General features: G+C 41.8%; 1 protein-coding gene across 3 annotated transcripts in view; it reads right to left on the bottom strand.

The window, feature by feature from the left end:
- The window catches only part of reps2 (RALBP1 associated Eps domain containing 2), a 240,108-nt gene that overhangs the window by 6,444 nt on the left and 207,409 nt on the right, over positions 1 to 26,255 (bottom strand). For 2 of the 3 annotated variants that reach the window (XM_063051049.1, XM_063051048.1), the window contains 4 exons: positions 21,432 to 21,536; positions 7,908 to 7,982; positions 4,113 to 4,252; positions 3,304 to 3,409 (listed from right to left, as the gene is read on the bottom strand). In XM_063051049.1, coding sequence (XP_062907119.1) covers positions 3,304 to 3,409; positions 4,113 to 4,252; positions 7,908 to 7,982; positions 21,432 to 21,536 — 426 coding nt within the window. Of the gene's footprint in view, positions 1 to 3,303; positions 3,410 to 4,112; positions 4,253 to 7,907; positions 7,983 to 15,693; positions 16,444 to 21,431; positions 21,537 to 26,255 lie in introns of those variants that run through there. The other variant, XM_063051050.1, reaches the window with a different exon arrangement.

The following is a 26,255-nucleotide window of genomic DNA, read 5'->3' as shown; positions in this document are numbered from 1 at the left end:
AGTCCAATCCTGCCCTCATGTGGAATCCACAATGCGTGGGTTTCACAGTGATCAAGAGTGGAAACCTGTATTGATTTGTTTCAGCATGAATGGTCTGCTTAGGCGTTGTTATATAGATTTATTTTCTTCTTCCTGAAGCAAAGCGGATGCGTTACCTCGGCAAGTGTCCTTGTTGAAATCAGTCAGTTGGTATCTTGTGTTCTCAAACACGAAAAAATCTGCAGTTGCTGGAAATCCAAAGCAACACACTCAAAATGCTGGAGGCAGCATCTATGGAAACGAGTAAACAGTCAACCCTGTCCTTTCCTATCAGATTCCTCCTTCTCCAGCCCTTTACCTCTTTCATCAACCAACGTCTCAGCTCTTTACTCCACCTCTTTCCCGCTCCCAGTTTCACCTGTCACCTGCCACCTTGTATTTCATCTTCCCCTCCCCCCACCTTCTTGGGCCGACTCCTTCCCCCTTCCCTTCCAGTCCTGAAGAACGGCCTCAGCCCAAAATGTTGACTGTTTACTCTTTTCCATAGATGCTGCCTGGCTGGCTGCCTTCCTCAGGCAATGGTGTCTTGTGATCTTCTAGAGTGGCCAGCTCGCTATTGTTTCAGAAAAAAGCAGCAGAAAATTCAAGCGCTCAAGATATCAAAGTAAATCAAGTCTCAATTGTCTGCAGGAATCAAGGGGATATCCAACTCTCTGACAATAAATAAAGAAAATGGCAAGATGCCTGTTTTCATATTCAAACATGAGGAGAAGCTAACAAAATGTCAGTGGCTTCAATGAGAAAAAGTTAATGAATTACAGCAAACAATTAGGAAGAAAAATGTTATGTTCAGCTAGATTAAAAGAAGATTGATGTACAAAGGTAAGTTAGTCTCGTTGCGATTATAAAAGACCTTAGTGAAATCACACATGGAATATTATCTACTGCACTGGCCTCTTATTCCAAGGAAGTAAACGTTACTGCCCTGAAGATGTGTGGTGTAGATTTACTAGATTATTTCCTGGGATAAGAAAAAAAATGTTGAAAGCACAGAATAAACAGAATAAGACAAAAGAAATAGGAAGGTGATCTCACAGAAATAAGTAAGACTCTCAGGGAACCTGAAGGGCTAGATCTTGTAGGCTGTTTCCTTTGGCTTAGGAGTCTCAAATTAGGGCTCATAGTCTCAGTATACAGAATTAAAAGTGTCATTTATCTAGTCAAAGTCTCCCTCCACCACCTGCCCATTGTGGAAATGTCAAATAGCAGAGGGCAGAGGTTTAAAGTGAGAGGGGGAAAGTTTAAAGGAGATTTTTGTGGCAAGTTTTTTTGTAATTTATTTTCTATTGATGTTCATCATCAAACAAATATTTCCATAAGATGTATTTCAGATATTGTACATATATATCGTATAGTCATATATGCCACAAATCTCCACATAATATTTATCTGAGGTATACACTTATAAACAAGGGAGGAAAGAAAGGACAAACAAAAGGAGAAAACTGTGTACAAGTAGGGAGTGATATTTTTTTAACAACATATTCATTGATTTGTGAGAACAAAATCAGGCCTATGAGGTGTTATGTAGTTAAACCATTTTTCCCAGTATAGATCAAATTGTTCCAACAAGTTTTTTTGTACATAGAGAGAGGTAGATACCTGGAACTCTCTGCTGGAGAAGGTGGTAGAAACAGGTACAATAACAATAGTTAAGAGACACTTAAATGGATACATGCAAAAAAGAATAGGGGACTATATACAAGTAGATGGGATGACACCCAGGAATCTGTTCATCCTTTCCACTGCTGATCCCTCAGTGAGGACTGGTGTGTGTTCTCCGACTTCTCCTTCCTGAAGTCCACAACTAATTCCTTGGTCTTGCTAACACCACTCAACCAGCCAATCTACACTCAGTGGCTACTTTATTTTGTACACCTGCTTGTTAATGCAAATTTCTAATCAGCCAATTACGTGGCAATAACTCAATGCATAAATGCATTCAGACTTATTCAAAATGATCAGTTGTTGCTCAGACTAACATCAGAATGGCGAAGAAATGTGATCTATGTAACTTTGACAATGGAATGATTGTTGGTGCCAGACGGGGAGGTTCGAGTGTCTCAAAATCTGCTGCTCTCCTGGGACTTTCACATAAAACAGTCTGTAGAATTTACGGCGAATGGTGCAAAAAAACAAAAAAAATTGAGTGAGCATCAGTTATGTGGGTGAAAATGCCTTGATGAGACAGGTCAATGGGAATGGCCAGACTGGTTCAAGCTGACAGGAAGGTGACAGTAACTTACTGTAAGTAACCATGTGTTACAACAGTGATTATTCCACAACACACTGAACCTTGGGTTACCTTGGATGGGTTACCGCAGCAGAACATATACTCAGTGCAAAAGTCTTGGGCACATATATAAAGCTAGGACACCTAAGACTTTTACACAGTACTGTATTTGTCAATGTGGAGCAGACAGCGGGTTTGTAAATATAGTGGGAGCAAAGCATGTTGGGAATGGTGAGGGTGGAACGCTGCAGAAGGGGTGTTGGACAGGCGGCAGAGGAGGAGTGCCAGGGCAGGGGGTGGCAAGGGTGCAGACACACCCAGCCCTGAGACACCAGGAAAGATCATCTGATTTCAAACAATTGGTTTATTGATCATTACAGAATGTCACTCTGGTTCTTCCCGCTCCCCTCCCCCTTTTCCTAACCACGATTCCCCTCTCCCTGTCCGCTTCCCTCTCACTTTCAGTCCACAATAGAGACCTGTATCAGAATCAGGTTTATCATCATTCATATGTGTCATGAAATTTGTTTTGTTTTGCAGCTGTACAGTGCAACATATAAAATTTGTTACAAAAATCGTAGGCACCCTAGCTATATTATCTGTTCTCAAGACTTTTGTACAGTACTGTAACAAATAAAGTGGCCACTGAGTGTATCTCACTCTTGTAAGCCTCCTCGTTGCCATCTGAGATTTTACCACGAGAGGTTTCAACTGCAATTTTACACATGACGTTTAAAGATCAGCCATGATCTTACAGAATGGGGGAAAAGGAACACGAGACTGCATGGATCTCTTGTTATGTTGTGACCAGAATGATACTAAACATGTATTCCCAGAATGAAAACCCTAGCCTAGCCACATTCACTTGTACCGCCTGTGCTACTGTGAGCCCTGTGACACTAATCTGTGCCACAAAATACAATTATTGACATAAAAATGATGGGACAAAGTGAGTTATGAAAATTAAATTTTCAGTGCATTTGGAAAATCAAATTCTGGTTTTTCTTCATGGCTCAGTCTGGGTGTCTTACCTTGAATTGTTGCTGCAATTCCCCATTTAACCTGACCAGGATCATGTTAGCCTCCTTGTTTTTACGAATCGCTGTCTGAATTGATTTTTTCTGCTTGGATGAAATTCTGTAAGAAATATTAAAATATCAGAATGAATGTTGAGCATTTAATAATCTTCACCAAAGGACAGAGCCATATCCAAACACTAGCATACTCTAAAGACAGGGATTTTAAAAGCTCAAATCCAGCCTCAGAGATGATGGGATTGACTCATTTCACCCCTCCCTCTGTGCATTAAATGACTGTTTAGTTGGAACTGTTCATTTCTTGCTGATCCAGGGTTTTGTTTTTCCATGACTGTGCAGCTAAGGATTAATATCTAACTCACAGAGCAGCTAGTGCACTCTGCTGATATTAATCTGAGGTCAAGCAAAGGTCAGAATCAGCATCAGCCAATGAATGGCAGATTTATCCTGTACCATTCGTCAATAATGAGTCTATTTTTTGCGTTCCTCTTTCAATGCTAATAAAACTGAGCTTGAAAGGAGATTTCTTATCAATGCACAGCATGCAGACACAGCTGGGTTGGGGCCGCCTAAAACTAGTTTTGGTGACCTTTGACCTTATATTACATGAGATTTGGCAACACCCTGTCCACTAATCTGGGATATACAATCATATATAGGAACTCTGTTACTTTCTGGTTACTGGAAGTACGACTATATTTAAGGAATGGTTTGTAGATGTTTAAAACTCATAAGAAGTTTCAGGCACTAACACTGCTGGACAATTGTGAAATAACACAGCTTAAAGGAAGCACAGAAAGTACTTTTGTGACTGCTGGTGCGGTTTGGCATTTGGTCCAGAAGCTGTGATCCTTTGGGTTAACTGCTCCTGACACTCTCCCTGGTCTCTCGGTCGCAGCTTTCTGCGAAGAGGTTTCAATGGAGGTTGGCGATGTGTTGTGTCCTTTGTTGGAAAGAAAAAGAATAAAGCTGTTTGTTGCTTATACTCGTATCACAATCTTTGTCCGTTATTTTATTCTCTTTGAAGCCCACCCCACCCCACATTAAAAGACACGCGTGGGAGAACAGAAGAAAATATGGAGCAGGAAGAGGCCCATTCAGCCTACTATCTCTCAGCTGTGACAGCAGATCCACTCAGGCCTCGGGGACAACAGGTTGTGGTTGAAGTCCTTCTCCACACACTATGCAGACGTCACTGGCCAGTGAGGGAGTGCTGATATAAGCTTTGGAGATATTAAACTGAAGCTGCAGTCTACCTTTCGGTTCAATGTTTAAAACCCCAGGAGTTCTCCATAATGCCACAAGCAATATTTAACTCTCAACCAGCATCACGTAATAACTTCCCTGTCAATGTGACCTGATAGTTTGTGGAATCTTGCAATGCTCAAGGAGCAACTGTGTTTCTGCCACTGGAGAAGTACTTCCGTAATTATCCACTGCTTTCCGGTGCTCCTGATTGATGAAATGCACTGTGGGTATGCAGTCTTTCAGAGGATTTCCCACATACTATGTACACTAGAACAGCATGTACACATCCAATCATTTATCTTCCTGAGGTAACCAACTAACCACAACTAGTCCAGATGGTTTGAGTTGGAACCTCTTGACCCTAAAGGGACACCTGTGGCCCTGGGATAAAGATCTGCTGCTCCGTTTGCTTGTGCTGGAGGAATGGGATTGAAGGGGTGGGTGGTTGGGAAATAGCTGCTGAAAGCAGGACTTGATGGGTGATGTTTGTGCAAATGATGTATTCAGAGGATAAAGATGATACACTCGTACATAGTGATTTGTCTCAAGCCTTGGGAGGAGTTCTTAGTTCCCATTCTTTTCCAGCAAGGCCCTAACCTTGTAACCTTTAATAACCCAAGACCAGATGAAACGTTAAATATCCAAATAAGGGTGTGAATGAAACAATTTTCTTCAGAAACACAAGAAAGTCTGCAGATGCGGGAAATCCAAAGCAACATTCTCAAAATGCTGGAGGAACTCAGCAGGTCAGGCAGCATCAATGGAAGTGAATAGGTAGTCGACGTTTCAGGCCAAGGCCCTTCTTCGGGACTGAGAAGGAAGAGGGGAGATGCCAGAATAAAAAAGTGGGGGCAGGGGAAGGAGGCTAGCTAGAAGGTGACGTGTGAAGCCAGGTAAGTGGGAAAGGTCAGGGGCTGGAGAAGGAGGAATCTGATAGGAGAGGAGAGTGGAAGGAGGAGGGTTATCCAGGGGGGAAGTAATAGGCAGGTGAGAAAAGGTAAAAGGTCAGAGTAGGGGGACAGAGAAAGGAGGGGGAGAATTTGTTTACTTGAAGGTTGGAAGCTACCCATTTGGAATATAATACGTTGTTCCTCCTCCCCGAGGGTGGCCTCATCTTGGCACGGGATTGAGAACTGGAAATAAAATGTTTGGCCACTGGGAAATGGAGAAGATGTGGGTGAGGGCAGGATCAATAATGGAGGGAGGGAAAACCCATTCCTTAAAGGAGGAGGACATCTCTGATGTCCTGGAGCGAAAGGCCATGATCTGGAAACAGATGCAGTGGAGACAAAGAAGCTGAAGAAAGCGAATAGCATCTGTAGGTCTATAAAAGATGTCAGTTCCTTCAGCCCTTGTACTGTGAGAATAGGCAAACTTGGAGCTCTGTGTTTCCTCATAGCTCCACTGATCCAAGTTTATTCCTGACCTCCGATGTTGTCTGCGTTTGCATTCTCTTACATCCCAAAGATGTGTGGGTTGGTAGGTTGCATGGCCACTGTAAACTGCCCCAAGTGTGTGGGAGTGTGGTAAAACTGGGGGAGGGAGGACACTGGGAAGGTATGAAGAACAAAAAATATTTGTGTAGGATTGGTGTAAATGGGAGCTTGGTGATTGTATGGACTCGGTAGCTGGTGGCTGTTTCTGTGCCTTATACCTCTATAGCTAAATTATCTTTCCTTGCCCAGTCTCTTTCCCCTAGGTCCTGTGGTGTCTACACTTCAGAACTGTCATCATCTTTTCATTAAGCTGAAGATGAGGGAAATCTGATGAAGTCTATTCTTATCACAATTGTTTGACAAGTCAGTAACTAGATTATCTGCACCCAATACAAGGGGTCAGTGCCCAAGTATTACTGGTGCAGAAACTCAGAAAATCACTCTGGAAAAAGGTTAATTAACAGTAGTTACTGTGTGGGCTAAAAAATAAGAAAGTAGGATTGATCTGTTAGAGCCAAATAACATCTGACTCTCTTTATGGAAGTCTTTGGTGCAAGAATAGAAAGGGTTCTTGAGAGTTGCAGAGTTGATGTTATGTACACAGGTGCAAAATACCAGTTTTCAGAAGTTGAAAATTTCATAAACATAGTGATAGTCTGCAGAATGGCAAAATAGGCAGACAGAGCGCAGGTGAATTTTCAACACGTTTGATACAATGCAGTTTGGTAGGAAAAATGCTAGTGAAGTTGAGGCCACACATAAATGGTCCAGTTTCAAAGGGTGTTCAAGAATGGTGACAATTGAGGATGAATGAAAACAATTTTTTTGAGATGGTGCAATAAATTACGGAGGATATTTAACTAAAGGTCAAGTATCAGGACATTATATTAAGCCTTTATAAAATATAGTTTGTTCATCAGCTGGTGCCTTACTTTGGGATGAATGTCAAGGCTCTACTCTAGGGGTAGAGGGTTATATTAGAATAATACCAGACATTAAACACTTCAGTCATGTGAATACAACGGAAAAAGTCAAGGAAATGACTTGCTAATAGCCGTTCCATTATTTTAATCAGACTGCTACCGAAGTGATTGCGAAGACCGGTGCATTGAGCATTGTGAGGGATGTCCACGTGGGTCATGATATTCCTGATCCTGAACTTCAACTTGTGAAGAAGTTTTGACTTCTCTTAATAAGGGGGGGGGGGCATACACTGAGTGAGCTCTTGCTCCAATGGGAAGGAGGTCCAAGATGACTGGAGACCTGTGGCATAAACATTACCGTATGTGCAAGCACATAGTTTGCAGTTCTCTCGTCCACACACATCACTCCTGTCACCAATCAACCCCCCTGCTCATACATACAGATTCACCTGACCAGTCACTACCTTCTTATGCACCTGCCTGCAACACTCTATTCCCTCTCTTTTGTTCTATGAGGCTGCAGCTGTCTGCTCCATGCTGAACTGCAGATTAGCTATTGATTCACAGGATATGCTTTATTGGTTGGCAGGGGTAGAAAAGTTTTCGCTCAATCACTGTACCATAGGCTTACAAATTATTAATCAAAAAAAAGCAGCAACAAAAATACAGCAGAATACAATTTGCTGTAGAACATTCAGTCTTTCTCAAATTTGAAAATAATTAACCAGGCACAGACCTATGCCAATACATTCAAGTATATCTAGCCTCAAGATGGGGGTCACTGAAGATCAATTTCATGTTGGCTCATTCTGTCAGTTAACAGAACCTCTTTATCATGGCCTCAAAATACAGAATGAACCAGGCAAATGACCCATAAAATATCTTCCACTGAAGCTTAACCAGAAACAAAGGAAATTACAGACTTCCTCGTCGACATCAAATAAAGCTGGCAAATAAAAGGTAAAATCAAACTGGAGCAATTCCAACTAACCTTAACAGAAGAACTTTTTTCTTCTCCAAGACTGCTCGGTTTGTTTACCAACTCTGTCAATGGTCCTTTTCTTGCCTGCAAGGAGAGGAAATAGGAGCAGGCGATGGATGTTCAGCCCTTTAAGCATAACAACATTCATGCAGAAATTCATTTCATTTCTTGAGGTCTAAGTTCAGGATTAGTTGGCATACCAATATACCAATCCACATCACAATACAGTGCCGTGCAAAAGTATTCATCCCCCTCAACTACTTTCACATTTTACTGTCTCATTTTCTAAATCTAAAATATATTGAAGTAGGATTTTTAAGCTGATCTACAAAACATTGTGGACTTTGTCAAATCAAAAGAAAAATTCCAAAATGTATCAACAGTTTACTAAAAATTGAAAACCAAAATTGTGAGGGTGAAAAAGTATTCATCCCCTTTGTAATTACTACGCTAGCTTTCCTCAGGTGCAATACTGTATATTACCTTACCAACTCATGCTTTCAAGAAATTCATAAGAATAAATACCCCTTCACTCTGTGAGGTCCAACAGTACGGTAGAACTTCAACGGACCAAACCAAAATGAAAGACAAAACAGCATTCAAGACAAGTCAGGGAAATGATACTAGAAAAGCACAAGGGTACAGGGGTACAAGGGTACAAGACAATCTCCAAGGCAATGAACGTACCTTGGAGCTCAGTGCAGTCCATCATGAAAAAGTGGAAAAAATATGAAATTACAGCCATCCTACCTAAGTCAGGCTGCCTCTCTACACTCAGTCACTGGAGAAGATTGGTACTTGTAAGACAGGCCAACAGTTGTTCTGAGCGAGCTCCAGAAGTCAGTGGTTGCAACTGCAGGCGAAGTTCATGAATGCACAATCTCCATGGCCTTGCACTAATAAGGGTATTTATGAAAGAGTGACAAGGAAGAAGCCCTGGCTGAAGAAAAAACATACCCTTGCCCATCAAGACTTTGCAAAGTGTCACTTAGAAGATACTGTAAAGATATGGATGAAGGTTCTGTGCTTTGATGAGACTAAAGTGGAACTTATTAGCCTCAACACAAAGTGGTACATGTAAAGTATAGTGGAGGTAGCATTAAGCTATAGGGGCTGTGCATCTGGTCAGGTTTGAAGGGAAGGTGAATGCTGCTAAATACAAAGGGATCCTGAACAAAAACCTGCTAGCCTCTGCCAGAAAGCTTAAACTGGGGAGGAAGTTCATCTTTTAGTAGGACAACGACCCAAAGCACACTGCCAGAGCAACCATGGAGTGGCTTCAAATGAAGAAAATTGATGTCCTTTAGTGGCCCAGTCAGAGTTGTGACCTTAATCGGACTGAACATCTCTGACAAGACCTCAAGATTGTTGCCCACCGCTACTCCCTGACTAACCTGGCATAATTTGAGCAATTCTGTAAGGAAGAATAGGCAAATCTTGCTCCTTCACACTGTGCAAAGCTAATAGGAACTTATCTTAACAGACTACTGGTTGTAATAGCTGTGAGAGGTTGTTCAACTAAATACTGAGCAAAAGGGAATGAATACTTTTGAACTGCTGACATTTCAGTTATTGAATTTTTAGTTTTCATACTTCACAATTTTCCCTGTTTTTGGGGCCGTACTGTGGGAAAAAAAGGAGCATGTGATCCACAAATAAAAATTCTCAGTTAAATTGATCAAAAGTCCTGGTTGTAATGCTCATTTATGTGACCATAGGTTGTGGGCTGAATACTTTTACAAGACACTGTAATCTGGATCAGTCAGCAAACAGTGCAGAAGAAAAGCATCAGTCAATAAACTGTTTCAGTAGACCCGCATGAAAAAGGCAACCACATTTCAAGTTTGCAGGAGAAGGAAGAAAATAAATTGAATTTAAATAGCACCATTCCCAGCCACAACGGTCCCATACAACCGGATGGAACTGCTGTTACTAAGGCAAATATGCAGCCTGTTTGCACATGGTAGTGCACATGTGACAATGAAAAACCATGCCTCACATATGCTCACTCAAAAGAAGCACATGACCCAAGAGATAGATTTTAGTATAAATTATTCAGGAATACAGGTAATAAAAAAAAACTTCACTGACTAAAATGAAGTTACCAAGCAAAAATACAAGAGCATGAAAAGACCAGGTTCCTGTTTTGGTGGTGCTGAACGGATTGGGTTAGCAGGAAGAATTTGTGCCCAGCAGTCAGGAACAGTTCTCTGCCTTTCTTGCTGCTCTCCAATTTCCTCTATGTGGGCTTAACACCTCACCTGAATGACGAGACATTTCTTGACCAGCACTCTGTCAAAGTTACAATTCAGTATCAACCTAGACTTTGGACTGTGACTAGTGATGAGACCAGTAACCAAAGGAAATATTAGCCCTACAACTCCTATATATGGCATCCACACCAGGTGGCCTCAAGGCTCATAGCAAAGCATTCTTTCTTTTCAGCCCTCGACTTTGATGAGCTAATTTGCTTTCCTAATTCTCCTACATCTTGGACAGAGAGGATGGGCAGGTGACACACTGCTTGGCCACCATTACTATTTCTTCAATGTCCCTAATGCATCTACCTCTACCATCACCCCTGGCACTGTATTCCACTCTGTGTAAAAAAAAATTCTTCTGGCATCTCCCCTTTGTGTGGCGCATGGCCAAGTGGTTAGGACATTGGACTAGCGATCTGAAGGTCGTGGGTTCGAGCCTTGGAATGGGCAGTGTGTATGTCCTCGAGCAAGGCACTTCAGCACACAATGCTCCAGTCTACCCAGTTGAGAATGGGTACCGGCAAAAATGCTGGGGGTTAACCTCGCGATAGACTGGCGTCCTATCCGGGGGGGGGGGGGCAGGGAGTCTCGTACTCTCAGTCGCTTCACGCCACAGAAACCGGCATAAGCACCGGCTTGATGGGCCACAAAGCTCGTGACAGACTTTAATCTTTAATCTCACCTTTACTTTTCTCCAATCATCTTAAAAGTATGCCCTCTTGTATTGATCTGGTCTGAGGAAAAAAGGTGCTGGCTGTCCACTCTATTAATACCTCTTATCTTATACATCTCTGTCAAGTCACCTCTCATCCTCCTACGCTCTAAAGAGAAAAAACCCTAGCAAGCTCAATCTTTCCCCATAAGATATGTTCTCTATTTCAGGCAGTATCATGGTAAATCCTGTCTGCACTCTCTCTGAAGCGTTCACATCCTTCCTATCATGAGGCAACCAGAACTGAACACAACACTCGAGTGGTTTTATATAAATACCAAAAGACCAGGGAGAAAGTTAGGATCTAAATCTGGCACTAAACTCCATAAACTGTCCCCTCAATTTCAAGCTCCATTGACAGTCCTGAATGTTTTTAAAATCTGGTTCTGAACTCCACAAGCAATGGTCTCAGCGATTCCAAGCTCTGCAGAAAGTCCCGACAGGCCCAACTAGCTTTTTAAATCTGGCACTAAGATCCACAAGTAACTGTAGTCATGATCTCAAGATCCCCAGAAAGTCCTGACAGGCCCCACTCACTCTTTAAATCCGATGCTAAACTCTACAAGCAACTGTCCTTGCAATCTCAAGCTCTGCAGAATGTTTTGACAGGTCCTGCTTGTAGTAACAGGCCCTCTAGTGATCGCCCTTCTCAGTGATGCAAAACTTACATGCTTTTACTCAGAGTACCATACTCATTTCTGTAACAAATGACTAATAAAAACCACATAACTGCTAAAATCCACATCTTTCAGAGTCTTCTTCTCGGACAGCTGGTACTTCATGAGAAAATAAAACTGATTTATTCACTTCTAAGTAATAGTCTTCTTGTTTTGAAGTGGTGAATCACGTTTCATTTTCCTTCAACTTCCTCCCTGTAGTTAATACAGCAGTCATGTTTCAATAAATAACATAACAAGCTATTAATAATATTAATAGCTTGTCCCCAGGGATTTAAACTACTAGATTAGTGTAGAGATTTCAGGGTGGCTTCCCTTGCAGCAAAAAGTTTGAGAGGAAATTTGATAAAGGTGTAGGACATTGTGATGGGTTTCGACAAGGCAGGTAAGGGAGAACCATTCCCATTGGTGGATGGTTCATAAGAGGTCCATTGAATAAAAAAAAAGCTTAAAGAACATACGTGTGAAAGAAAACGTTTTTTCCCTCTAGTTAAATGAAAATTTAATTAATCAAGGTTTTCAAGAATAAACCAAAGAATTCTCATTCCATTGGTAGCATTGTACACACAGATTCCTGGATTTGTTTTAGGATGTAGGGACAATGCTAATGCAGGAAAGTAATGCACAAGTTGTCCTCTCCTGCACAAGAACACGGTAGTGTAGTGGTTAGCACCACAGTGGCACAGTTAGCACAATGTTTTGCAGTACAGATAACCCAGGTTCAATTGCGTGGGTTCTCTCCAGGTACTCTGGTTTCCTCCCACAGCCCAAAGATGTATCAGTTGGGAGATTAATTGGTCATCGCAAATTGGCCCCTGATTAGGCTAGGAATAAATTGGGGGAATTGGTGGGTGGTGTTGCTCGAAGCGCTGGGAGTTCCTATTCTGCGCTGTATCTCAATAAATGAATGAATGAATAAATAAATAAACACAAGAAAACAGGAGAAGGGTCATTCCATATGATCATTACTGATCAGTCTCAGGGCTCAACCTCTACTTTGTGGCAGATCGACATACTCCTCAATCCCTGATTTTTCAAACATTTATCTACCTGCTCCTTAAATATTTTCAATGATCTAGCCTCCTCTAACTTCCTGGGTGCAGAATTTCAGAGATTCAGTATCCTCTGCAGCTTAGTTTTAAATGACCTCCTCCTCATCCTGTGATTATGTCTGAGGCTCGGCGGGTGGCTACACCTCAACATCCATGCTGTCATGGCCCCTTTGGATCTTATATATTTCTAAACTGTCGAATACGGTTCCAATTTGGCTTCATTAACCGGCTCTGACAGGGCAATCCTCGTGCCCTAGGAATTAGACTAGTGAATCTCTGGGAGTGGCAGTATAGTGTAGCAATTAACGTAATGTTATTACGGTGCCAGCAACTGAGGTTCAATTCTGCTGCTGTCTGTAAGGAATTTGTACGTTCTCCCTGTGACCTCATGTGTTTTCTCTGGGTGCTCCGCTTTCCTTCCACATTCCAAAAATGTATGGGCAAGTAAGTTAATTGGCCACATGGGTGGCGTGGACATGTAGGGCTGGAAGTGTCTGTTACTATGCTATAAGTCTCTAAGTCTACAGCTAAAATCCTTCAGATCACCTCCTACACCAGTGTATATTTTCTTAAATAAGGGGATCAAAACTGCGCCTCATCAACATCCAGTGTAATTGTAACAATACTTTCCCATTCCTGCATCCTAACTTCTTTACAATAAAGGCCAGTATTCCATTTGCCTTCTTAGATACTTGGTGTATGTGCCTGATAGTTTTTCTCGTGATACATGCTCCAGACACCCGTACTTCATTCATTAGCGATTTATTAGAAATGGGAAAATATTGTTACAATTTAGATGTTAGTATGTTGTTAGATCTGAAGATCATATTATCCAGAAATCAAGAATGAGGTAGAAATCTTACGGTTACAGCCATTTTATAAGGTGTTCATCGTAGTACATACAGGTCAGACAGGGTCAGCCTGTACCAGCAAGCAAGGCAAATGGAGAAGTAACAAAGGAACTTGAAAATATATTTTCCCTGCAGCAGCACAAATGGAGAGAAGGGCTCTGTTTCTTGGAGGACACAATTACAAGATCAAATTCAGGAGATGACTAATCATGGAAATGCTGATGGATTGTTCTGTTTACCCTTGAAAAAGGAACTACGTGAAAAATTTACAAAAATTTCCTCATGACGTATTCTCCCTAATGCAAATTAAAAGTCTCCCTTTAACGGCAGAGATTATCCAAAGGGAAACCAGAAAAGACCCTATACTGTCTCAGTTTTACATGGTCGACCAAAATGACCGGAGTGAGCAGCAGAATTCCCAGTTCCCCAAATTTTACCAGCACTGGGATGAATTCTTATGTGGGATTGAGAGTCGTACCATCCAAGCTGAGAGCTAAAGTGTTGGAGGAACTACAAGCTGGTCATCTAGGCATGGTCAAAATGGAAGCATTGGCTCAAAGGTTTGTCTGGTGGCCTGGGATATATCAGCAGATCGAGCAGCTTGCCTTGTACTGTTCGGGATGTCAACACGTCAAGAAGATCGGTGTCCAGACCCGTCAACCACTTCCTGCAGTCCGAGGACCAACTCCTACAACCACCACGGGGGAGGCCCCAGAACCTGAGAGTGTTTCACAACCACAAGTCTCACCTGCTAAGCAGAGTGACCCCCCCCCCCGCCCCCGCCCCCGGGTCAGGAAGGATGTTATCCAACAAGCGTAAGAAATCCTCCACGGCGATTCTTTAAGTCTGAATGGGACAATTTAAAAATTTTTATGCTGTGGATATCTATATAGTAGTTGTATTATAAGTAGATCTATCCCTGGTTTCTGTGCTTTTCTAATCCAACAATATCTTTTGAGTCTTTCTACCATAGTGCATGATCTCGCACTCTCCTACATTAAACTCCATTTGCCAAGTTTTCACCCACTCTCTCAATCTATTGCAGAGTCCAAATATGCTCCTGACATCATCTCCTCCCACCTGCTTTCATGTCATCAACAAACCTGGATACCTTACATCCTGTTCCCTCCTCCAGACTATTAACATACAGAGCAAATAAACAGTAATCTAAACCAACACAATCCAAATGCAAAGATTCCCTTACACCGTTTGCTCAGTCGGTTTCATGGATGTACAGGAAAGGGACTGAATTATCTTTAGACAGAGCACCATCTTGGAAAAAGTAAGACAATTTTGCAACCTCAGATTACTCTTCAAATCTTGGTGATGATATAAGATAGGCACTTGAGAGACAATAAATTGCAGTGATACGTGAAAATGTTTGGGGAATCAGATAGCTTTATTAGTAGTAGGCATGGACTCAATGGGTTGAATTACCTTGTTCTATGCACGTTTAATTCTATGAATTCTACTTAAAATCACATTTGTCTTTGAATTTTCTTGATTCTAAGTACACCACCTGGTGGTAAAACTTGACATGGCAAATCACTTCTACAAATACACTATCATTAATTCTGCCCTGTTAAGTACCCTGAACTATCATCAAACTCATTTCTATTCTTCAAAGCAAGACACCTATCTTCTCTCAGGTCAGCTGATGTGGCTGCTCAATTGACTAAAGAGCTGGTTTATTCACATTGTTGATTTGGATCTAATTGATCAATATATCACTCCAAATCAGGTATTTCCACACATCCCTGTCTCTGAATGAAAACTTAGGATATTGATGGAACATGGTTTATAACACTGATGGCCTTATTTAACTGTCCTTAATGTCATTACATTTAAGGCTGGACCAGATCCTTTTCTTTCTGATGTTGTTTCTGCAGGTGACATGATGTGGTTATTTTTATTAATTATTTTTCTTCATTCCAAGTGTTAACTTGTTGGGATCTATGTATTACAGGCAAGGGCAGCATGCATTCTAATCTCTATGTGATGGAGGCAACTCATAGCTTCCTCGGCATTTCAAGAGTCAACCATACAGGAAGTGTCTGCACTTCTATGGGCCACAGTGGGGAAGGGCAGCAGACCTCATCCCCTGAAGGATATTACTGAACCAGATGTATTTTTACAGCCATCTGGAGGTTTATATGGCAAATCATTATAATAACTAATTGTTGCTATTTATCCAAATTCTAGATTATCAATGAAGAAAATTCCACAGTTGTATGGTCAGATATGAACTTTAATCTTTGGTTTAAAATACAGGCCTCTGGATTTCTGTCCAGGTAACACAGCTACAGCACCTTCATGTATCCATTCTTGTAGTTCAGACTGATTAAATTAAATTGGTACAGAAATAGTTTTTTGGACAATATTCATATTCATGGCAACTTAAAAAAACACCAGAAACCGATGATACAAACTTGATATGTTCCTTTTCACATTTAATTTACTGCTTTAATTTAATCCGCAGAATCACATTCTTCATGTTGTCACTTCCCAGTTTAACAGCACAAACTCTCATTCCTTCAGTATCATCACACATAAATCACTCATGACCTTTGCTTTTTAGGATCAATGTTGAAGTAGGAGCAAACCTACTGCCCATTACACCACTGGAATTTAGGGCAGCAAAGAGGTTCCTCCATCTCTGGAGGTGTTCAGGGCTTCCTTCACAGTGCTAGTAGCTTCCTCTCGGTTTTCACTACTGTCAGCCATGCAATTCTGGGTGGAGACTCAGGGATACTGTCACACTCAGTTGCAGAAGGATTCTTCATTACTGTTTCCATAACAGGTTTGTTTAACCAGTTAGGGTTGTAGCCCCAAGCTGAACCTCCCCAAACTTGGAGGACTGATGGACCACTCTTCATCTGGCCTCTATCCTTTGACCTGGTTGGCATGGGTGACCCTACCAAGAGCCAAAGCATAATCCCTGACTCCAGCCACCATGGCTCTCCGGGTCATTGAGGCACACATTGTGGTCCTCCTGGAGGGTTAAAGTAGGAAGGTGACATATAAATCTCATTCTTCTGCAATTAAAACTAAACAAGTTCTAAATGCAAAAAAAAAACTCTATAGTACATTGTTTGCCCTGGTGAAAGAGGGATTAAGTATTTTTTAGACCAGATCTTCCTTAATAAAACAAATCTTAAAGCAAAAGTGACACTACTTCACACATTGAGTTTTCACTTGAAGTCTCTTTATGTCTGTTTTGAGTCCCTTCATCTTCGTTCAAAGATCAGGTTGTGAGCAAAATCAAAGCTAATGTTCCCATTTGTCACCACCACATTAACTAACGAAACATTCATATTATTGCCTAGATAAGTGGAGTTTAGCAATGGAGGGAGATTGAATATGTTGGGTTTATTTTTACTGGAACAAAAGATACTGAAGGATGATCTGATAGACGTTTGCAAGATTATTGGAGGACTAATTAAGGCAGATAGTTACAATCTTTTTCCAAATCTAAAACAATGTAAAGTTAATTTTTGCATTTAGAATCTGTTCACCATTTATGATCCGATGCGGGCGAAATTCCAGACCAAAATGTACGAAGTTCACCACGCAGCCAATCAGCAGCGAGATTTCCTCCCCACATCACAATTGGGTTTCCGTAATGATGACCAATCAGCTGGTTGGTAAGTATACAAACAGCAAGCATTCGGTGGACACACCACAATTAACAGTGCACTGATGATGTCTCCTTGTATGGTGATGGAACATGTGCAAGTAAATTGCCAAGACCGGAGAATAACCCAACCCAACCATGTTTACTATTAATTGCAGAAGATTGAGATTTGTGTGTCACCTTTCTACTTTAACATTGTTCCTACATCCTAAAACAAACAGTTAGGAGTGTGTATATGCTGCTGAAGGAATGTGCGCCCATGATGTTAACCTGGGATGTGCAAATATGAAGAATATGCTTCTGCTGATCAAAGTAAATCAGTAGTAAATGTGAAATTGGTTTTATATAGCGAGTTTGTAGCATTCAGTTTAAAAAGTAAATCAAACCCCCCCAGAAAACTAATCCCTCCTGCCTACAGAATGTCCATATCCCTCCATCTTCCTCATATTCATGTGCCTATCTCTTAAAAGCCTCTAATGTATTTGCCTCTACCACCATAACAGGCAGCACATTCCAGGCATCCACTACTTTCTGAGTAAAAACTTACCCCTCACATCTGCCTTGAATCCTTGAATCCCTACCCCCTCACCTTCAATGCAAGCCCTCAGGTATTAGACATTTCAACCCTGGGAAGAAGAAACTCCCAGTCTACTCTATCTATGCCTGTCATAATGTTATAAACCCCTATCAGATCTCTCCCCAGCTTTTAACACTCCAAACACACCAACCCAAGTTTGCCCCAATGTCCATGACAGCACATGCCCTCTAAACCAGGCAGAATCCTGGTATACCTGTTCTGCACTCTCCCTAAAGCTTCAACATCCTTCCTATAGTGGAACAATCAGAACTGCACACAACACTCCAGATACGGCCTAACTAGAGTTGCAACACAACCTCCTGACTTTTGAACTCTATGCCTTGACTAATGAAAGAAAGCATTTCATAAGCCTTCTTAATCACCTTATCGACCTGTGTAGCCACTTCCATAGAGTTACAAACTTGGTCCCCAAGATCTCTCTGTACTTTGATAATAAATTTACTTTGAAATTTATGGTAATTTATTTTATACAGAGTGGGGTTGTCGCAGGAGGTGGTGAAATCAGACGCAATTATTTATGCAGGTACAACATAGATTGACATGGTCCTAATGTGGGAAAATGGGATTAGTGTAGATGGTCAAAAAGATCAGCACAAACACGGTGGGCCAGAGTTGGGTGCTCGGATGTACATTGCTAAGACTCTATCGAAGAAATGCTGCCTTGCTTCATAATGTTTACTGAATGTTGAGAGCCTCTCAGCATTAGCAGGGATTGGTATTGTCCATTATAATGCCAAATTAAGTGGACTGGTTCCAGATCTAAGCCTCAGATTTCATCCCCTTAAAACAAAGGAGAATTATCAAGTGGAAAACAATGAACTGTTAAAGCAGAGCAGAAACACTCAGCCTCTGTTTGATTTGAGTTAAGGCAGCAATTATCGTTACTGGAAGGGAAATGTAAAGCTACTCAGGTGATCCAGTTTTCTTAAAAAAAAATCACCCAATGCAACATGAGAGCAAGAATCAGGGCTTATGATGCCCTTGTAGTTGAAGAGCCAGCCAGAGCATCCTGCTTGGATTTGTGCAGGAAGAACCATTTATTATTCAAATTGAATAATGAATAGAGAGAGCTGGAAGTTGTCATTCTTCTGCTGCTGTCCTGCTTCCATTTTAATGTTGCATTAAATCTGGTGCTGCCTATTATGAGAAATTTGACAAATTGTTTGTTTGGCTTTCTCAAACTCTGACACCAGCACCATCTGCACATTCTCCTACAAGTTGCACACTTTAATAATTGGAAAGATAATGCCATTCTGCAGCTAACCATGGCTAGGAACTGCCAGCCTTGTCTATAGCTCTCAGCTCCCAAAGAAATGAATGTAAAAGGTAGTGAGCAGTATTCAGAAGTGGCTCAGAGCACCTATGGAGCAACCGAAGGTACAGAGGCCACAGAGCATTCTATCCCTCATGCCTGCTGCTCTATTCACCAAGAATATGGCTGATCTTTAATCGCCTCTGATCTGGGCTGACATTTACGTGCTGGGCGGCACCTAATTAATTAGTTTGTTTATTTCGGCTTTTTTCTTAAAGATGTGCTGGGTGCGTTCCGGCTACCGCTGCACCCCTGCATGCTTCGCGGCCCTGAGGTTGGGGACCACTGGTGTAGCGTATATAGTGTATAGTGCACAGTGAATAGACTGCATAGTGTATGAAGGCACACACTCAACGATTCAGGAACGGCTTCTTCTCCTGTGCCATCCGATTTCTGAATGGACGTTGAAACCATTGGAAGTTACCAAATCTCATGACATATGCCGGTGATATTAAACCTGATTCTGATTCTGTTCAGAGCAAGTATTCAGGGTCACATTAGTTCAGTTCAGTTCTGACACCTTCACTGGTGTGGTTATCAAACATATGTCACAAGGTCAGCACAATATCGCAGGCTGAAGGGCCTGTACTTTGCTGAAGGTTCTACATTCCATGTTCTAAAATATTTTAAAACAATGACAAAAAGCTAGGTCAAAGGGGTAGGTTTAAAGAGAGCCTTAAGGGAAGAGAGAGAGATGTTCAGGGAAGGAATACAAAGACTGAAACAAGGCATATGAAACTGATGTCAATAGTGGAGCTATTAAAACAATAGATGGACAGTCAAGTTGCAGAAATTGGTGTAGAAATTGATGAGGAATATTGAGCTGTCAGAGGGATAGGTCAGGACGAAGCCATGGAGGGATCTGAAAACAAGGTGAGAAATTTAAAAATGAGACATTGTTGGAGGCAGAACAAGTAGAAGAAAGCTGGAAATCAGCACACGCTATATGATAATTTACTTAAGAGTGCAAAAAAATTAATTACTCTGCCAAATAATGCACTGCAATTTTGGGGTCCTGGGATACAGGCTGGTTCATGCATGGATGGGCCAAGTAGTCATTCAACCTACCTACATGATGTAGATTAGGGCAGCAATCCTAAAATAACACATGCACCTCCGTATGACTGGTTTAAGAGTGACATCGGTAGAAGACCCTCAGTGAAGACTGTCATGTGGAAGTGCAATGGGGAAGGCAGAAGAGGATGGAAAAATGTTACCAAGGTACTTACCGATTCTTTGAAACAAAATGATAGACGTTGGAAAGGTACAATAAAGGAAGTTGTTGCTGGAAGTACACAGCACTGCTTTGATTGGATATTTACCATAACTTGCTCAAATAGGCATAGATACGTCAAATTCATTCACAAATATCTCCAGCTCCTAATTTCATCAGAACTCCAACTGAAATGTCATCCTACATATTTCAGACTCATGCAGATAATTTAATGATATTCATTTTTTTTCCCTCAAAACCGTTCTTGTTGGGTTCTGGGATCCATATTTAATGCAACATGTCAGTACATTCATGCTCTTGGCCTTTCCCCTGAGCAGCAGCAACAACTTCTGCCTCAACCCTATCCCGGCCTATTCTTTCACTTTATATTTTGCTGTCTCCAGTGCTTTGATTAAAAGACTTTATTTTTCTTGTGTCTCTGAATAGCTAGTATTTGTAACATTTCCTGTTTCATTGGCATCTCTTGCAAATATGCTGTGAAGTGTATTTACTAATTCAGTTTGACTGAATTAACTTCAATTGATCTTGTGGCATTGAGAAAATGCTGGTACTTCCGAAAACCCCATTCAATCATTACTGCATTATTAACTCTAAAGGATTTTCCGTAACATGAGCAAATTATTTAGTCTGAAGTCATTGAAATTTGAGACTGATTTACTATGCGACTGAATTCCCTCCAAAGAGCTACAAGAAAATCTGAACTTCTTCCCGTCCAGCTGGAAAGGAAGAAATGTATAATTTTTCTGTCTTTTTGTGCTGTTTTTCCTATCCTCAGCTAAAATACATCATGGCATTTATAGTGATGTCACTGTGGTATCAGATAAACTGATCTGATAACATTGGTTGCAGAATAGCTGTTGGGTAGAGCAACAAAAGGAAAGCCTGTTTTGCTATAAATGATGCAAAGAATTCTCTAATGTCCACCAATGACAGCAGATGGAACCTTAATTTAATATTTTACTCTAATCGCCCTGAGCGCCACCAAAAAGTATTGAACTACTCAAATCTTCTGCACCTATCTTAAACTTCTGAAGTCATTGAGCAGAAGAATATTATTTCAGTTTTTACTTGGCAGCATCAGGCTAACATTACATTAATATCCCACTCTTCTGTCATTAACTCTCCCCCTCCCTTTTCATTGTCCTGAGATGGATTATACACCTCCAGAAGTAATTGTAATTTAGCAGATTTAATTGGTTTACCTGCTCACTGAACTTGCTGAAATCTGCAAAATTCGGCTGCTGGATCTTCTCTTGTGGTTTGGTAGACAGGTTATTGATGTCTGCCTTAGCAGGAAAAGGAGCAATCTACAAAAGAGGGAAAAGGCAAATTTTCAAATTGCAATTAACAATCTACCTCATTTACAAAGTCAAAATTTTTTTCACCCTTCCCTCCCTTGGAAATGCTAACACTTTTGCTATGGGCAGAAATATTGCCTTCAATCAACTACTCCAACTTGTGATTTGGATCTGCTCCTACCAGCACAACAGGTCATCAGCAGATGCCATTTCATTGGCTCTTCACTCAACACTGGAACATCTGGAGGCAAAGATACATATACCAAAATGCTCTTTATTGACTACAGCTTGGCAATCAATACTATCATCCCTTCAAAACTCACATCAAAGTTGCTGGTGAACACAGCAGGCCAAGCAGCATCTATAGGAAGAGGCGCAGTCGACGTTTCAGGCCGAGACCCTTCGTCAGGACGTCAGGTGTGTTGCTTGAATTTCCAGCGTGTTCACCAGCAACTTTGATGTGTGTTGCTTGAATTTCCAGCATCTGCAGAATTCCTGTTGTATCCCTTCAAAACTAATCAGTTAGCTTCAAGAATTGGCCTCAATAGCTCCATGTGTAATTGGATCTTCAATTTCCTCACCTGCAGACCCCAGTCTGTTTGAATTGGCAACATTTCTTCCACAATCTCCATCAGCATGGGTGCATCTCAAGACTGCGTGCTTCACCCCGTTTTACTTGCTTCATATGCTTGACTGTGAGGCTAAGCACAGCTCCTGTGCCATATTTAAGTTTGCTGATGACACTACTGCAGTTGGCTAAATCAAAGCTGATGATGAATCAGCATACAAGAGAGAGACTTAAAATTTACTAAGTGGTGCCACAACAACTTCTCACTCAATGCCAGCAAAAACAAGGAGCTGATTATTGAGCAACACACATAAAAATTGCTGGTGAACGCAGCAGGCCAGGCAGCATCTATAGGAAGAGGTACAGTCGACATTTCGGGCTGAGACTCTTCGTCAGGACTAACTGAAAGAAGAGATAGTAAGAGATTTGAAAGTGGGAGGGGGAGGGGGAGATCCAAAATGATAGGAGAAGACAGGAGGGGGAGGGATGGAGCTAAGAGCTGGAAAGTTGATTGGTAAAAGGGATATGAGAGGATCATGGGACAGGAGGCCTAGGGAGAAAGGGAGGGGGAGGGGGGAAGCCCAGAGGATGGGCAAGGAATATAGCAAGAAGGACAGAGGGAGAAAAAGTAGAGAGAGAAATTTAAAAAAAAATAATAAATAAGTAAGGGATGGGGTACGAAGGGGAGGTGGGGCATTAATGGAAGTTAGAGAAGTCAATGTTCATGCCATCAGGTTGGAGGCAACCCAGACAGAATATAAGGTGTTGTTCCTCCAACCTGTGTGGCTTCATCTTTACAGTGAGGAGGCCGTGGATAGACATATCAGAATGGGAATGGAATGTGGAATTAAAGTGTGTGGCCACTGGGAGATCCTGCTTTCTCTGGTGGACAGAGCGTAGGTGTTCAGCAAAATAGTCTCCCAGCCTGCGTCAGGTCACGCCAATATATAGAAGGCTGCATCGTCTCCCCCTCCCCCTTTCAAATCTCTTATTATCTCTTCTTTCAGTTAGTCCCGACGAAGGGTCTCGGCCCGAAACGTCAACTGTACCTCTTCCTAGAGATGCTGCCTGTCCTGCTGTGTTCACCATCAACTTTTATACGTGTTGCTTGAAATTCCAGCATCTGCAGAATTCCTCATATGAGCTCATTATTGACTTCAGGAGGAGGAAACCGGAGGTCCATGAGCCAGAGGTGGAGATGGTCAACAACTTTAAATTCCTTGGTGTTATCATTTCAGAGGATCTGTTTGGGTCCAGTATGCAAGTGCAGTTAAGAAGAAAGCATGGCAGTGTCTCTACTTCCTTAGAACTTTGTGAGGATTCAACATGGTATCTAAAACTTTGACAAACTTCTATAGATGTGTGGTGGAGAGTATATTGATTGGCTGCATCACAGCCTGGTATGGAAACATCAATGCCCTTGAATGGAAACTCCTGCAAAAAGTAATGGTTACAGCCCAGTCCATTATGGGTAATAAAACCCTCCCTGTATTGAGTACATCTACTGCAAATGCTGTCACAGGAACACAGCATCCATCATCAAGGACCCCATCTTCCCAGGTCGCGGTCTCTCCTCACTGCTGCCATCAGGAAGGTGGTACGGGAGCCTCAGGACCCACATAACCAGATTCAGGAACAGTTATTATCGCTCAATCATCAGGCTCTTGAACTAAAGGGGATAACTTCACTCCGAATCAGAATTAATATCACTGGCATATGTTGTGAAATTTGGTAACTCTACGGCAACAGTACAGTGCAATACATGATAAATACGGGGAAAAACTGAATCAGAGTGAATATATGTGTGTATACTAAATAGTTAAATTAAGGAGTGCAAAAACAGAAATTTATAAAGGGTGGTGAGATAGTGTTCGTGGATTTAATATCCATTTAGGAATTGGATGGCAGAGGGGAAGAAGCTGTTCCTGATTGCTGAGAGTGCGCCTTTAGGTTTCTGTTCCTCCTTCCTGATGGACTTACCGCAATTTATTCATTTATTTTTCTACATTTATTATGTATTGCATTGTACTGCCATCGCAAAGTTAACAAATTTCACGATATATGCTCGTGATATTAAACCTGATTCAGAGTGAAGTTATCCCCTTTGGTTCAAAAGCCTCATGGTTGAGGGATAATAACTGTTCCTGAATCTGGTTATGTGGGTCCGGAGGCTCCTGTACCACCTTCCTGATGGCAGCAGTGAGGAGAGAGCATGACCTGGGAGGTTGGGGTCCTTGATGATGGACGCTGTGTTCCTGCGACAGCACTTGCTTCATTCAGGGACTCATCTTCAAGCCCAGATGAGTATGACACAGCTGTCACCGACTTCATTAAAACCTGTGTGGATAAGTGTGTGCCGATGAAAACTTACTGTACATTCCCAAACCAAAAGCCGCGGATGAACCAGAAAGTTTGTAGTCTGCTGAGGGCTAGATCTATGGCTTTTAAGTATGGCGATCCAGGTCTGTGTAAGAAAACCAGGTATGACTTGCGTTGGGCTATTTCAAGAGCCAAGAAACAATTCTAGGAGAGATTAGAGGTGACAGTGGATGCACGTCAACTCTGGCAGGGTTTGCAGGCCATTACTCCTTACAAAACAAAATCCAACATTATGAATGGCAGTGATGCTTCACTACTCGACGAGCTCAATGCCTTTATGCCCGCCCTGAAAGGGAGAATAAAATTACAGCTATGGGGATCCTTGCAGCATCCGATGATGTGATCTTTGTCGCTGAGGCCAACGATAGGGTGTCTTTCAAGAGGGTGAACCCTGGCAAGGTGGCAGGGCAGGGCCCAACGGAGCACCTGGTAAGGCTCTGAAAGCCTGTGCCAACCAGCTGGTAGTGGTGTTCAAAGACATTTTCAATCTCTCACTGCCACAGCTGCAAGTTCCCAGCTGCTTCAAATGGGGCAACGATTATACCAGTGCCCAAGAAGAGCAGCGTGAGCTGCCGCAATGACTATCATCCCAGTAGTAGCACTCACATCTACAGTGATGAAACGCTTTGAGAGGTTGGTCGTGGCCAGAATCAGCACCTGTCTCAGGAAGGACCTGGACCCATTGCAATTTGCCTATTACCACAACTGGTCTACAGCAGACACGATCACAGTGGCTCTCCACGCACCCTTGGATCACCTGGACAATGCAAATAACCCATGTCAGGATACTGCTTACTGACTACAGCTCAGCACTTAACACCATCACTCCTACAGTCCTGATCGAAAAGCTACAGAACCTGGGCCTCTGTATCTCCCTCTGCAACTGGATCTTCGACTTCCTAACCGCAAGTCCATAACCTGCAGGGATTGGAAATAATATCTCCACTTCACTGGCAAACGACACTGGCACACCACAGGGATGTGTGCTTAGCCTACTGCTCTACTCTCTCTGCACCCATGCCTGTGTGACTAGACATAGCTCAAATGTCATCGATAAATTTGCTGATGATACATTGTTGACAGAATTTCAGATGGTGACGAAAGGGTGTACAGGAGTGAGATATATCAGTTAGATGAGTGGTGTCACACAATTTGTTGTTGTTTGCACATCTGCTGTTTTCCATCCAGTTGGATGTGGTCTTTTATTGTTTCTATTATGTTTCTTGGATTTAGAGTATGCCCACAAGGAAACGAATCTGGTCACATATTCAAAGTTCAAAGTAAATTTTAATATTGGGGTACATTTATGCCAACACATACAACCCTGAGATTCTTCTTCCTGCGGGCATACTCAGCAAATCTATAGAATAGTAACTATAACAGGATCAATGAAAGATCAAGTAGAGAGCATAGAAGACAACAGCTGTGTGACTGCAAATATAAATAAATAGCAATAAATAACAAGAGCATGAAATAGCAAGATAAAAAGTCCTTAAAGCGCGACTATCGGTTGTGGGAACATCTCAATAGATGAGTGCAGTTATCCTCCTTTGTTCAAGAGCCTGATGGTTGAGGGGTAGTAACTGTTATTGAACCCAGTGATGTGAGTCCTAAGGCTCTTGCACCTTCTGTCTGATGGCAGCAACAAGAAAAGTGACGAGGATCTTTGATGATAGATGCTGTGATAGCATTTCATGTAGATGTGCTGAATGGTTGGGAGAGCTTTACCCATGATGTACTGGGCTGAATCCACCACCTTTGTAGGATTTTCCATTCAAAAG

This window comes from Mobula hypostoma, chromosome 6 (genome assembly GCF_963921235.1).
Source record: "Mobula hypostoma chromosome 6, sMobHyp1.1, whole genome shotgun sequence".
Taxonomy (NCBI): domain Eukaryota; kingdom Metazoa; phylum Chordata; class Chondrichthyes; order Myliobatiformes; family Myliobatidae; genus Mobula; species Mobula hypostoma.
The sequence above is the reverse complement of the archived record's forward strand: the minus strand, read 5'-3'. Positions and strand labels throughout refer to the sequence as shown.